Source organism: Cheilinus undulatus, linkage group 2 (genome assembly GCF_018320785.1).
Source record: "Cheilinus undulatus linkage group 2, ASM1832078v1, whole genome shotgun sequence".
Lineage (NCBI taxonomy): Eukaryota > Metazoa > Chordata > Actinopteri > Labriformes > Labridae > Cheilinus > Cheilinus undulatus.
The window spans coordinates 2,607,076-2,622,206 of record NC_054866.1 but is presented as its reverse complement, the minus strand read 5'-3'; the positions used below and the strand labels follow the sequence as shown (position 1 = coordinate 2,622,206).

The 15,131-nt window shown below is 41.6% G+C and overlaps 1 protein-coding gene across 1 annotated transcript in view; it reads left to right on the top strand.

The window, feature by feature from the left end:
- veph1 (ventricular zone expressed PH domain-containing 1) overlaps positions 1 to 15,131 on the top strand; it is a 177,176-nt gene that overhangs the window by 69,162 nt on the left and 92,883 nt on the right. The window contains exons 4-5 of the mRNA XM_041812953.1: positions 9,407 to 9,570; positions 10,701 to 10,910. Coding sequence (XP_041668887.1) covers positions 9,407 to 9,570; positions 10,701 to 10,910 — 374 coding nt within the window. The remainder of the gene's footprint in view (positions 1 to 9,406; positions 9,571 to 10,700; positions 10,911 to 15,131) is intronic.

Sequence of the window (15,131 nt, the reverse complement as noted above, 5' to 3'; positions counted from 1 at the left end):
ATCTCAGCTTCTGCACAGCACTGGATGTGATTTGCTTTTTGTTTTATCATCTTGCAAAGAAATGTTTGTTACTTGTGTTTATGGCCAAATTCACCAAACTGTATTTGAATGACCCCTCTCTTGCAGGCTTTAGATTCGATTGTTGGCCAGTTTACTGAGATTTATGCCAAAGTGCTGGCTTCATTAAAATAAAATACACCACCAAATATCAGTGATAGTTAAGTAGATAATCAAAAGCCTTCACTAGGCCAGTGTTTGGGTGAAAAGCTTTTACGCTGATGACTGTGTAGTCAATTTTAAAAGTGTGACTTTGAATTGGAAGTCCTAGAGCACTGATCATCAACTGGTGGCCCGGGGGCCACATCAGGCCTCCCAAAGCTTCCTGTCCGGCCCCTGATGGAGCATTAAATTCAGAAAAGGAGGAAAAGAAGATTTTAAGAGTATCCTTCTGCTTTAAATTTCTGCAGCTGTTAAATCCATCCCACAAACAATTAACACTGAATTAGTTTTAGAATGACTAACTGATCTGTTTTTACGGAAATTTACTGTCAAAATTAGTCCATATTTTAAAAATGGTTAAGATTGGCAGAAGTGTTGCAATTGGCAGAAAAAAGTTGTGAAAAGAGGTTAAAATTTAAAAAAAAAAAAAAAAGGTAAGGAGGAACAAAAGGGGAAAAAGGTATCAAAAACTGGTTACAAATGACAAAAAATTGTGCAAGAAAGTAATGAAAAGGGGTTAAAAAGTGGCAACAATTGATAATAGAGTGGCATAAAGGGGATAAAACATGCAGAAAAAAGTGGTTTAAAGGGGGTTAAAATCTGGGTTAATTAGGCAAAAAGGGGCCAAAAGTATCAACAATTGGTTTAAACTGGGAAAAATGGTTTTAAAGTTGCAAAAACTGTGGAAAAAGATGTAAGAAAAAGGTTTAACAAGTGGCAAAAATAGAAGAAAAGTGGCAAAAATGGATAAAAGAGTGGCACAAAGGAGATAAATCATGCAGGAAAAGTGGTTTAAAAGGGGTTAAAATCATGCAAAAATTGGGTTAAAGGGGCAAAAAGTATAAAAAAGGGGTTAAAAGTGTCAAAATGAGTTAATATTGGTGCTAAATGACAATTAGGCAGGGCCCATTCTCTGTGATTTTCAGGGGTCTGGCCAGTCCTGTTGTCAGGCCTGTCTCCTTGTGTCCTTCTGCATTGTAGATAGTAGGGATAGATCTCACTGGTGATGAATACAAATCTTCTGTAGTTTAAAAGACAATACAAATACTACTGCAATAATATTTAAATCAGACCAATATGTTAATTTAATTTTTGTGTATTTGGAAATCTGGCCCCCAGAGTTTCTGCTGAGACTCAATCTGGCCCTTGTGCAGATGTCCTTGATGACCCCTGTCCTAGAGTGACTGTTTAGGGCCGCTCTTGTTGAAGCAGAGTAAGTGATACTTCTGTTTTATGGCTTTCTCTTTACTCTTAAGGCTTTTATAAGAGCAGTGCCTACAGCATACTCATGCTCTGAAAATCATTTTCCCCTGGACTCTCAGTATTATTGTCTGTTTTAGTGGCTTTAGGAGAAGTATTCACACAGACATTTTAATATAGAAGAGAAAAAATATTGTTAAACAATAAGAATTCTGGTAAGAATGGCTGTCACCAGTGTTTCTATGTTCATCATTTTGTTTAGTTTCTCGCCTTTGGATTCAAATGTGACATTTGGGACACAGCTCAGCGATAAACAGCCATCATGTTCTCTCGCCCTGCCTCTTCACAGAAAACTAACAATAGTTTGACAGATCAGTTCTCACATTCCTTGGAAAACAGAGAAACCTTTCAAAAATGTCGCCTTTGCAGACAAGAAAGACTAAAGGTCATCAAGGAAAATGTACGGAGATTTCTGATTCAGGATGACGTTGGTGGAAAGATGGCATTAAGATCACATCCTAGACATGCACGCGCATTCATCACGTGTTAGTGGATTCACAAGTATCAGTCAAAGTATAAACACAGGGATTCCTGTGGCCAATAAGAGCCTAGGCAGACTCTTAAATGAGGCCCTCTTCCTTGTATGAGGCCCACTTCTTAAGCAGAGAGAGCCAGGTTAAGCTGGCACTGTGTGCTTATTGATTGAATTCAAACATCGTCTCAAAAATAAATAAAGCATTAATTTATTGACGTGTGACCCCTATGAAAAGCTTATGTGTGGTAAAAACGGAGTGTTTACTTCTTTCAGAATATTTATCAGCCAAACATCAGGCTGTTTAGTGGGGGAAAAAGTCCCCAAAAGTGAGGCCTCCCCCAGATGACGAGGCCATGCGATCTGTGATCGGGCTTGTTAACAAATGATCCAAACCAGGCTCACAGCCAGCCCGGTATTCAGACCTTCGTGCAGTTCCTCCACTTACGTTTTGAAAAAATACTAAAATCAGGCTAAAATCAGATCGCTGTGTTGGTCAGGTTGAGCCCGGTTCAGCATTTTGATCAACCTCGGTCTGTACCGCTCCTAGCTGACACCTTCACAACGCACATGGCAGCTCCTGAAGGTCTGGTCCAAGCCACCAGGTCCTGGGGGCCCAGTTTGCTGTGATCAGGTCTTGGAAAGCGTGCCAGGTGCTGTAGAAATGTAGCTACTACTCCTGTATCCAGCAGCTGACCCTTCCCACCCCCCTTTTCCTGAGCACCTCAGCATTAGAGACACGGTCTTGCCAACACTACCCAAAGATGTGCCTAAGAGAAGTTCTCTCTGGCCATCCACAACATCTAGGTCTCTCCTGTAGGTTCTCAGCGTAAAGTTAGACCAGGAGGACTGAGGACCAGAAGACTATGACTTTTGTCTGCATGCTCAGATGAAGTAGGCACCACACTGCCTTGCTCAGCGAACCAATAGCCCTACGTGTGGGGCCAAGGCTGCTGTTAATTTCATCCTTGTGGTCAACGGATCGATGGATTATGCTGCCAAGCTAGGTGAACTGCTCTGCAACTTCCATGCTCCCACCATTCACAGTCACAGATTCAGCGGCACCATCCAAGGCATCCCCGGATGCCTGGATCCAGGCATCCCCGGATGCCTGGATCTTTGTTTTGGCCCAACATTTGAGCCTCCTCGCTCAGCAAGTAAAGAGTCCCAACGAGGACATCTACAGTCTCCTCAAGGATCACAACATCATCACCAGAGTCCAGATCAGTGATCTGTATTCCCCTGTTAATACCAGTATCTAGTTCATACAGGTGTTGTAATGGAGGGGCTAAGACACACCCCTGCCTCACCCCAAAATCAAATCAGACGTTGAGCCACCATACTTCACAGCACTCTCTGTACCAGAATCAGCTGGACCATCCAGTGTGGGATATCCTCCAGAGGACATCACTACTCATAGTCTAACACCCTCCATTGGTCAACATAGGCTGCTGTGTTGGGGGGCTGTAAATACCCCTCTGGGCCAGACCAGACCAGAAAATGGCTTTGGTAAAACCTGATAGACTGTGCCACTTATCCATAGCATGGGTCGAATTTAACATCCACTCGGACAACGACCCATAGATGGTGTTTGGAAAGGGAAGGAAGTTTGAAAACAACCGAGACAGTGATTGGACAAATGTTGTGTCCATCACACGTTTTATGGGACAGTCAGAAAAACAAAGAAGGTGTAGAGTTCCTTCCTTACCAGCAAGAAAAACCTTTCATTGCAGTTCTTACCACTATAGCTACATCCACGCTAATCTTGCCACTGGATACCATTGTTCCAACCAGATCCCGCCTCTTTCTCCTTAAATGACTCTGATTGGTCTGACAGTCTTCAGTGTTAGCTCTTGTTTGGCTCAGATTTCTATATTTTGTCAAACTGAGATTTTTTATTTAAATAGGGGACACATTGTTATTATGAAGAAGGGCTTTCATTTTGGACCTGTGGCAGTAATATGCATCAGGGGGTCTTTAAGACCATCCAAACCCCCCTGGCTACATGCTTGAAGGCAGTACATTCAGTCCAGCCAGGCTGTGCATGTTCTGCCTGTGCTTTAATGTGTGAATGTGCTGTAACAGGTTAGCTCTATAAATCCTAATCTATGTGTTTCGGTACCAACTCGTGGTCTTCTGCCTTTTAACATTCCTCTGAACAGATCAGTAAAAGTACAAGCTCAGCTTTATGGTCACTGCCGGCTCTTTCTCTCTGTGCTTGTGCTGAATCTGTCTCTTTTATGGTGATTTGTGTCGTTAAGTGTAGAGATGGGTGTGTTCCCGGGATGTTTTATAGTGTGATCTATGGGTAAAGGGAACAGAAGGGATGGAGCAGGAGCCACTGACTCTTCTTCTCCTCCTCTGCCCTTGCACTGAGCCGTTCTGTACATTCAGTTCCCGTGGTCGATCAGTTAAAGTTGTGTCACAGAATCAAGCCTGTGACTAAAGGGATGTATAGATGTGGATCACCTGTAGCTTCTTTTTAAAGTTTATACTGTAAGGTTTTATGAAATATCTTAACCCTCTAGTATGAAACATGGAGAAGATGTTCTAGAAAATGGCAGTGTAGCCACTCTACTAGACATGAATATTTAAATTTTGATTAAGGATAAAAAAGTGAAAGATTCATGCTGTTAGCTGGATGCTGATTGTTAGTGGAATGTCCCTTTAGACAGGAATGTTGGCAGTTTGATCTGTGATTGAATGCTTTGACCCAAACAAAATATATCAGCTTCATTCAACAGATTTTTTTTTTTTGCAACAACAGTTGGAATATTTCTTTAACTTGAATTGTGTCAAAATACCAGGTTTATATTTCTTTTGCAGCAGAGATTTTATGCACATTAAGCAAACATCAAAGTTTTTTTAGAATACAAAATCCTGCAATACTTAGGGATGTTTTTTTCTCAAACAAAATGAGATTAATCTAAAAATTATCAGTGTCTTCAATAAAGCAATTAAATTCCCCAGCCCACCCGCTTATCCTGTTTGGGGGGGCTGGAGCCCATCCCAGCTGTCATTGGGTGAGAGGCAGGGTACACCCTTGACTGGTCGCCAGTCAATCACAGGGCTGACATGTAGAAACAGACAACCAGGCATGCTCACACTCACACCTATGGCCAATCTGAGAGTGATCAGTTAACCTAACAACCACGTCTTTGGATGTGGAAGGAAGCCGGATACCCGGAGAGAACCCACGCATGCACGGGGAGAACATGCAAACTCCTCACAGTAAGGACCTGACCAGGAAGTGAACAAGTAGCCTTCCTGCTCTGAGGCAACAGCGCTAACCCCTGCACCGCCGTGCAGCCCTTAATGCAAAAATGCCCCCCCCAATTTTTGTTTCATGACAATATATTCAAATTTTCTAAGCAAAGTCCCCAAAATATCGTCCCAATAACTCAAGGAAGTTACTCAAACTTCAGTGGACACTCTGAAGCAGAATATTTACTCTGCTGTAGGAAAGCCTACATGTAACGTCAGCATATGCACATGCATGAGGAGGTTAAACAGTGTATTTCACAGAATACGCTCTTCAAAGCAGTCTCCTAGCTCCAAAGTCCTGGTTTCAGACCACGATGGTGTAGAAGCCCAGCACTCATTTAAAGGGGATATATTATGCAAAAATCACTTTTTCAGGCTTTTCTAACAGAAATATGTGCCCCTGGTCTGTCTACAATCCCCTCAAGTACCAGAACCCCCCTTCCTTTTTCCACTTTTTAGTAAATTTGTGCTGAAACAAGTCGTTCTCAGATTTTCTCCTCATGATGTCATGTGGGGAGTTAGCACCGCCTCCAGGTTCAGTTGGCCCTCCCCGCTTGGAAGAAAGCTCCGCCCTCCTCTCCTGATCTTCCTCTCTGCTGCCAGCTGAGAGGAGGATCAGGAGAGCTATACCCATTATGCCAGTATGGGTCAGGGGCGGAGTCAGACAGCTCATTAACATTTAAAGCCACAGACACAGAAACAGCTCATTCTGAGCAGGGCTGAAACAATACTGGAGTGTTTTTTTTTTTAGCAACAGACTTCCCAGGCATGTTTTGGGGACCACTGAGACCAAAATAAACTTGTCTTAAAAAGGTAAAATGTGTGGCCTTAAATTAATCAATCTAAAAGTCAGCATCATAAAATAGAGCTCTTCAACTGCTGGAGTTACTAATCGACACCATGGGAAAAACTGCTTCACATTGGCAATATGGACTTAACATTTATTTTCAAATGCAAAATAAAAAGAAAAGACAAAATAAATGTTGATATAGCCAATATATACAGTCTTTAAATTTATTGGACCACCTGTCATTAAAATGAGAAAACAAATATTTTAGAAATCTTTCAAAAACTTTTTTGAAACTAAAAATGTTATTATTATTTATTTGGCAAATAACAAACTGAAACAACTAAATATTCCTTTTTCACACATAATAACCAAAAAATGTCATATTTTGTATGGCCTCCTTTGGCCTTGATAACAGCTGTCATTCTTGCTGCCATTGTTTTTATGGACTTTTCCACACTCTCTTTTGTTATCGAGCTCCAGATAGTTTCTAGCTGTTGATGTTTGCAGGCCTCAATAATGGCTTCTTAGCAGCTATTCTTCCCTTTAAGCCTTGTTCCCTCAGTCGTCTGCTTATGGTGGAGACTTTCTCAGACTCTGATCTAGAAGCATTCATCTCTGCCTGAAGATCAGCAGTGCTCTTCCTTCTGTCTCTAGTACTTCAGATCTTGAGGTGTCTGACATCTGCTCCAGTTAACTTTGGTTTCCTGCCTCTTCCTTGGAGCATTTTGTAAGAACCAGTCTGGGCAACTGACTCCAAAGCAGACTTGACCACACTGTGAGAACACTTTAAGTCTTTCCATATTTGTCTCAGAGACCATCCAGCATCATGAAGGGCTTTAATGCAGACTCTTTCATTTTCAGTCAACTCTCCACGTTTTACCATTTTGAACAGGAATGAGGAATTTCAGACTAAATTCACCCAAGTTTGAGCCGGCTCACTGGGCTTCTCTGAGAAGTCAGAAATGAATCAAGCATAACATTCAAGCACTAAAACTCATTTTTCTGTTCAGGAATGACAGTAAATAACTATAATTTGACATATTAATCAAGAAATATTAATGTGCTTTACTGTTTTTTCAGTTTTTTGTAAATCAGTAAATGTGAAAATTCATGGATAACAATAATAATTATATTTTAGCATTAAAAATATCATTTGGGTTAAAGAGCTTCTACATATTGGTGTATTAACCATTGCAGAAACATAAAAATGATTTTGGTAATTACCAATGCTGTTAATGTAGGGCAGCTGTGATATATACCTTACTTTAGGTGGTGGTTTAATAAATGTATTAAGCACTGGATAAATATGCTTTATGTGCTCATAAGTGAATTAACAGATACAAGCTTTCCCCTCAGTAGTAAAAATGTTGACCAAAGTTTAAAATGTACTCTGGTTTCTGGTTCATCAAAGGACACATCAGTCAGTGTTTAAAATCCTGAAATGTCATCAGTAATGAAGCTAACATTTGAGAACAACAGCCTTTGTTCAGAAATATGAATATTGCTCAAAGATGTTCATACGTGAGTCAAAGGCTGTTGGGTAATACCATGGCTTCTGTCGTGCTGCGTGCTGATTTTCTGATACGTCTAGTCATGCTCCAGTAATGACTTTCTTTTTACGTGCTTCTGCATATTTGCTGGAATATGGACGACAAATGGAGGAAATTTGACTTCATGGACACAGATGTTGTGTCATGAGGGGGGATTTCTGAGGAACTGAACATCAAATATGCACCATCTTACCAAACACCACAAGCAACTTCAAAAGGAAATTCCAGATTCAAACAGCGTGTTTTGGTGCCAGAAAGTCTTTTTTAATGATAAGGGAGCTACTGAGAAACAGTGTTAACTAGAACACATACAGTACAGATGATCTGCTGCAGATGAACAGAAAAGCTTTCTGCTGGTTGGAACTGCTCTGATGTGTTCAGGATTTATTAGTCATCACTCACATTTTTCAGCCAGAACGATGTTTCTGTTTGTCAGACTGGGATTCTGTTAGCGTTCATGTTACTGAAAACCACAGGAGATCAACAGTGTGGTCTGATTCTGTGTTTTTGTGTTTGATATGTCCTGATTAGTGTAGCATTAAAAGAAAGATGGAGTGCATATTTAACCTTCACTCATGGTTGACTTAACTGTGGTTGACAACAAAGTAGAAACACATGTACAGTGCCGTGAAAAAGTATTTGCTCCCTTTCTGATTCCTGAGGTTTTTTTTTTGCATATTTATCACATTTAAATGTTTCAAATCATCAAACCAATTTTTATATTTCACAAAGACAACCCAAGTAAGTAGAAAATGCAGTTTCTGAATGATTATCTAATTTTTTAAGGGGGGAAAAATCCAAACCTGTCTGGCCCTGTGTGAAAAGTAATCGCCCCCTGAACCTAATAACTGGTTGTGCCTCCCTTAGCAGCAAAAACTGAAATCAAGCATTTGTGATAACTGGAGATGAGTCTTTCTCATCACTGTGGAGGAAATTTGGCCCACTCTTCTTTGCAGAATTGTTATAACTCAGCCATATTGGAGGGTTTTCTGCCTGTTTAAGGTCACACCACAAGCAACTCAAATGGATTTTGACGTGGCCACTTCAAAACATTCATTTTTGTTTTTCTTGAGCCATTCAGAGGAGGACTTGCTGGTATATTTCAGGTCATTGTCCTGCTGCATAACCCAAGAGCATTTGAGCTTGAGGGCATGAACTGATGAACTGACTGTCGGACATTCACCTTCAGGATTTTCTGGTAGACAGCAGAATTCATGGTTCCATCAATCACAGCAAGTGGTCCAGGTCCTGAAGCAGCAAAGCAGCCCCAGACCATCACACTGCCACCACCATGTTTGACTGTTGGAATGAAGTTCTTTTTATCAAATGCTGTGTTATTTTAACGCCAGATGTAACGGGCCGCACACCTTCCAGAAAGTTCAGCTTTTATCTGGTCAGTCCACAGAATATTTCTCCAAAAGTCTCGGGGATCATCAGGATGTTTCTTGGCAAATGTGAGACGAGCCTTTGTGCTCTTTTTTGTCAGCAGTGGTTTTGGCCTTGGAACTCTCCCATGATGCCATTGTTCCCCATGAGTCCCATGGTTGAGTCATGAACTCTGACCTAAACTGACACCAGTGAGGCCTGCAGGTCTTGGGATGTCATTCTGGGTTCTTTTGTGACTGCTAGGATGAGTTGTTGTTGCGCTGACCTCTCCTGGGAAGGTTCTTTAAAACATGTTAGGCTGTTTTTTCCAACAGTTTTGGTTAGTGAAATGGATTCACAATTTAGCAATGATTTAAGCTTTTTTTCCTGAAGATTAATTCTATAAGCATGATCATTAGTTTCTAAAATGTTGGTATTTTTTGTGACCCCAATGCTCAGAGACGTCTCCATCTCTTTATCCATCAGGTAACCACATGCTGTTACGAGTGTTGCCCTCCGTCTACCCCAGACAACCCGACATCATCCACTGTCATCTGGGCAGTCTGACTGCGATGATCCCACAGCTGGACTCCCCGGAGCAACAACACCTGATCAGACTCATTCAGATGGTGGCAGAGCAGCATCCACTCGTGAGTGTGCGGTTTTTCTAAAGCCAGTTCATCTCACTTTTACTACGGCACCTTTGCCAACAGCCTTTCTGCAAATAACATGCATCATACTTGTGAAAACTTTATGTTGGCTCTGGTTTTGTCAGCCTTGAATAACTGTCAATAAATCACAGGCTAGCATCACTTAACAGAAGTAGCCACCCGGCTGTTTTTATGTTATTATTTCACTTCCTAATGAAGTTGTGGTGCTGTTTTAGTTTGAGAGGTTTTATTAAAACAGCTTCATGTTTATAGCTCGAGCTTTATATTTAACTTGGCCTTGTTTTAAAGTGAAGTATGTGTGCTTGTACCATTGAGTCAGGATTAATAGGAACATTTACCATTCAACAGGGCCGTATCGTGTAATGAGCTCATTTGGAAATGTCAAAAATACCACTGGAACGTAGTTAGAAGTGAAGAAATAGAGCGGTGAATGTGGAGTAAACATTTCTCAGTAGGAATTCCCTTAATCCTTCATACTGTGGAGCTGAGCTCCTGATGTTTAACATGAGGGGAAAGTACCACATACCAGCAAACAGCACATGGTGCTGAAACATGGATCGTCTCACTCACATGTGAAGCTCTGGGGAGATGAAAGCAGCCATCTGGAGTTATTCTGATCTCAACCCCCCGCACCGATGCTCTAAATATTTCTATTGTGATTGTAGCTTCACTCATCGCAAAGCTTACCAAAGAACAGACTTCCAAAACTCGCTTACTGGAAGAGATGGAGGGCTGGAAAGACAGAGAATGTCTCAGATATGAGAGTCTGAAATTACATAACGTTAATTGATGAATGTGATTACTCAGACTCATTAAGGAGCAGCAGGAGGGATGGAGATGTTTGCCATCGATTGTCTGATCCAGTCTCGTGCAGTCCAGATAATGAGGAGGAACTGTTCATTCACTCAGTGTCCAGACGGTCCTACAGTTAAGCTTTTGTTTATTATTAGTCAGCAGCCCCTTCATCCCGCTCCAAGGTTGCTCCTCTCACCTCTAGCCTTCATTAAAGACACATCAAGCCTCCCAGAGTGCTGACAGGTTTACTGCTGTCATCAGCAATAATGAATAACACCTCCTTCTTCTCTCTGTGCTTCTTCTCACCTCTTAAGATGCTGAGCCCCCAGGTGCCTGTACTCGTCAGTTACCTAGGAGACCAATCCCTGACCGAGGCCCTGCTGGGCGCTCTCGTGGACGTGTCACAGGCCAGTCCTTCCTCCCTGGTCAGCTTTTTGCCAACGCTAAGGATTGTGGGACAGCAGTGCCCTGCTCTTTTGGGTCATGTGGCCAAAATCCATGGTGCCGTGGGTATCATCAGTGAGGTATGAATGCATGCACAGGTTCAGACTCATGGAGAGGTTGTAGAGTAACGGCTGCATGATGACCTCATTTTCTTTTCGGTGTGCATGTTTGCTGGTCAGAGCTTTTAGACTGTCTGCAGGTCCCACACCTGAAGATCCTGGCCTGTTTTTACCACAAGCTGCACACATCTCCAAAACAGAGAGGACAATGAAATTAGAGAGTCAAATTTGCCTTGTTTTAACAGATATTTGCTGCATAACATATTACATACCGGTGCATTAGTGAGTCATATTTAAAAGCCGCTTGTCATCACCATCCTAGGGTGGCAGTGCAGTTTCATAGCATATGAATTACTGTTACTGACAAATTTAGCTTCTGCAGCCTTGAATTTCAGCATATGGAGGAGACAGGAATGTTTACAGACTGAAGTTTCCATGTAAAAAGGAAAACAAAGGGAAGATGTCTAAATAAGCTTCCATTTCCCTTTTCACATTTATCTGCTTGCAACATCGTGCAGTCAGCTATCTGTGAATTGTCAAAATCAGAGGAATTATCATCAGACAGCTTGGTTCAGAGCTGCACTGTATTTCCAAAAGTATTCACTCAGCCATCCAAATAATTGAAATCAGGTGTTCCAATCACTTCCATGTCCACAGGTGTATAAAATCAAGCACCTAGGCATGCAGACTGTTTCTACAAACATTTGTGAAAGAATGGCTCGCTCTCAGGAGCTCAGTGAATTCCAGCGTGGTACTGTGATAGGATGACACCTGTGCAACAAGTCCAGTGGTGAAATTTCCTCACTCCTAAATATTCCACAGTCAACTGTCAGTGGTATTATAACAAAGTGGAAGTGACAGCAACTCAGCCACCAAGTGGTAGGACACGTAAAATGACAGAGCGGGGTCAGCGGATGCTGAGCCGCAGAGTGAGCAGAGGTCCCCAACTTTCTGCAGAGTCAATGGCTACAGACCTCCAAACTTCATGTGGCCTTCAGATTAGCTCAAGAACAGTGCGTAGAGAGCTTGATGGAATGGGTTTCTATGGCTGAGCAGCTGCATCCAAGCCATACATCACCAAGTGCAATGCAAAGCGTGGGATGCAGTGGTGTAAAGCACGCCGCCACTGGACTCTAGAGCAGTGGAGACGCGTTCTCTGGAGTGACGAATCGCACCTCTCCATCTGGCAATCTGATGGACCAGTCTGGGTTTGGAGGTTGCCAGGAGAACGGTACTTGTCTGACTGCATTGTGCCAAGTGTAAAGTTTGGTGGAGGGGAGATTATGGTGTGGGCTTGTTTTTCAGGAGCTGGGCTTGGGCCCTTAGTTCCAGTGAAAGGAACTCTGAATGCTTCAGCATACCAAGAGATTTTGGACAATTCCATGCTCCCAACTTTGTGGGAACAGTTTGGGGATGGCCCCTTCCTGTTCCAACATGACTGTGCACCAGTGCACAAAGCAAGGTCCATAAAGACATGGATGAGAGAGTTTGGTGTGGATCAACTTGACTGGCCTGCACAGAGTCCTGACCTCAACCCCATAGAACACCTTTGGGATGAATTCAAGTGGAGACTGAGAGCCAGGCCTTCTCGTTCAACATCAGTGTGTGACCTCACAAATACGCTTCTGGAAGAATGGTCAAAAATTCCCATAAACACACTTCCTGTGGAAAGCCTTCCCAGAAGAGTTGAAGCTGTTATAGCAGCAAAGGGTGGACCGACGTCATATTAAACCCTATGGATTAAGAATGGGATGTCACTTAAGTTCATATGTGAGTCAATGCAGGGCTTCAGGTGAAGGTGTCTGGGTTTCCAGAGGAAATATGGCATTGTTTGAGTTAGATGTTTGATTCTCCTCTCTGAATTTGGTGCAGCTTTTATCTATACACTGAAAAATGAGAGTAAAACTTGCCTTATAAGAATTAAACGAAAAGTTCTGATCCCAGCCAGGGAAGAAGAGTCTTAGTAATTTTTTTCTTCTATGGATTTAAAAAGATGTTTTTTTTAAATAGTCACATATGCTGTTTGTATTGTTGATGCCAAGCTAGCCAAAGCTTTAATTTAACGGTTCAGACACGAGGAAGGTTCGTTCTTATCGGGCGTGTTACCTTAAAAGGAAAACTATTTTTTGAAGGAAGTCAATTCAGTTCTTACAGCGTTCAAGTGAAGAAAATCTGAAGAGAGGAAAGAAAAACCTTTTAAACATGCAGAAAAAGACATTTAACAGTTAAGTAATATTGACAAAGAAGTAAAACATGCTTGTCAGAGCTTTATGTCTTTCTCTGTTAGGATCAGACACGCTAAACAAGGGATGAGAGATTATTTAACTAAGGGAGGGAATCAGCTGGACTCCAACTGGATTTTACCTGCCAGTGTTTAGACTCACACTTAAGTGAGCACAGGACAGGACGGGCCGATCCAGGGCCTTTTATTTGCCTTATTGTGTGCACTTAGAGTTGGTGGAGCAGGTATTCATTTCTTTAAGTTTCATTAAAAAGCACTACTCTACTCATTAGTGACAGATTTCCAGTGTAATTGTAACGTCAGGGCATGCTGAGTTTGTCCCCTGAGTCTCATCCTGGCAGACTCCTGGGTTAAACACTTGGCTGCCCTGCAGGATCGGCTGCTCATTAACCTCTGATGGATTTCTTAGACAGCGTTTTAGTCGTTAGCTGACTGTGATTGGAACTCTCAACAAAAGCACTTGAGCTGTTGATTGCAAGTTAGTTAGAGCGCCACTGGAGCGATTTTCAGAGAGTGTTTCTGCTGACTGATGGAGTGGAGAGGGAAGGGGGATGAAGGCAGGTGCACACAAATACAGACAGTTATTAACCCTTAGAGCTCACGCTCCGCAGGCATGCCCCTTTGTAAATTGCTGGGTAGCTTTTGAACCGTAAGTTGTAGGTACTGACTTGTTTTTTCCTATGTACACTCTCTGTTGTGCCTTTCTAATCAGGTCTTCATACATTCTTGGCTCTTACAGAGCATTTCCTACTGAGCCTGGAACTTGGTTGACTATCCCAGGTATCTGAGGATGGAGTATTCGTATACAACAAGAAGTGACAAGTTTATAAAAACACTGATAACTTTCGAACTATAAGTCATAGACACTTACTCTTTATTCCTCTAAAAGCTGGCCATTTTGCTGTTCGTTTGTTGCCATTGATGTCTCTGTAGCCCTAAAGGATGCTGTTGTAGCAAGGCCAGAACCTCAGTTAGTTTTTCAGGGTCTTTGGAGATTAAATCCACAGCGTTACATCCGATAATAAGCGTCTTTTCATCCATTTTTTATCCATTTTTGATCATGTTCTTTGGCTTTCTTCAGTGTGCAGTGCCATGTTTGTTGACACTGTGGGAGTTGTAGTCAACAGTTGTGTCTCTACTGCTTGGAGGAATGGCAAAAATGAATCTAACTGCAACAAAGCGCATGGACTTTTTCTATGTGTATATGAAGATATCTTGAAAACCTTTAGTCACAAAATGTTTATTTTTCACAGCTTTGTCCCCAAGAGATTAGAGAACAAGTCTCTGCAAAGATAAGGCTTAGTCACTATTTTTAACTTTGTGTCATCAATAAAAATCTTGAAAAAGAGATCTTTGAGATTTTTAATCTCAATGGGACTTACCTGGCTAAATAAAGGTTAAATAAAATAAATAAAATAAAAAATCTGAGTTTCAAGTTCCGATTTTTTTTTCTTTTGCCTTTTGAGTCCTATAACTTTTTTAAAATTCAAGTGACATTACTGTAGTAGATATATCCTTAAAGCCCAGGTTGTCCTGAAAAAAAAGGATGTATAGAGCTTGACTGTGCACCGCAGGGTTGATGTTTTATAAGCTTTCTAAGACAAAAAGTCCGGACGAGACATGATGGTGAAAAATAGCTGTGAGCTCTAATGGTTAAGGTCTGTCTCATCAGCAGCCTGATTCTCTCTGAGTTAGAATAAATGCACACATAATTTACAGATACACTGACATCATAGCTCCAGAAATAGTAAACCTGATGGTTTATTAAACGCATTGTTTCACACAGAAATATCTAAACACCTCCTAGACATGAAAGTTGGCATGGTCAGTTTTGCTGTACAGACATTGAAATGCCAGATTTGGGTGATTTTCCATCCAACCATCACCAACCTCTGCTGACTACTTTAATCTTCCTCAGGCATGACTGATGTAACTTTTTTTTTTTTTTTTAAAGATTTGTTTTTGGGCCTTTTCATGCCTTTATTAGATAGAGGAGGACA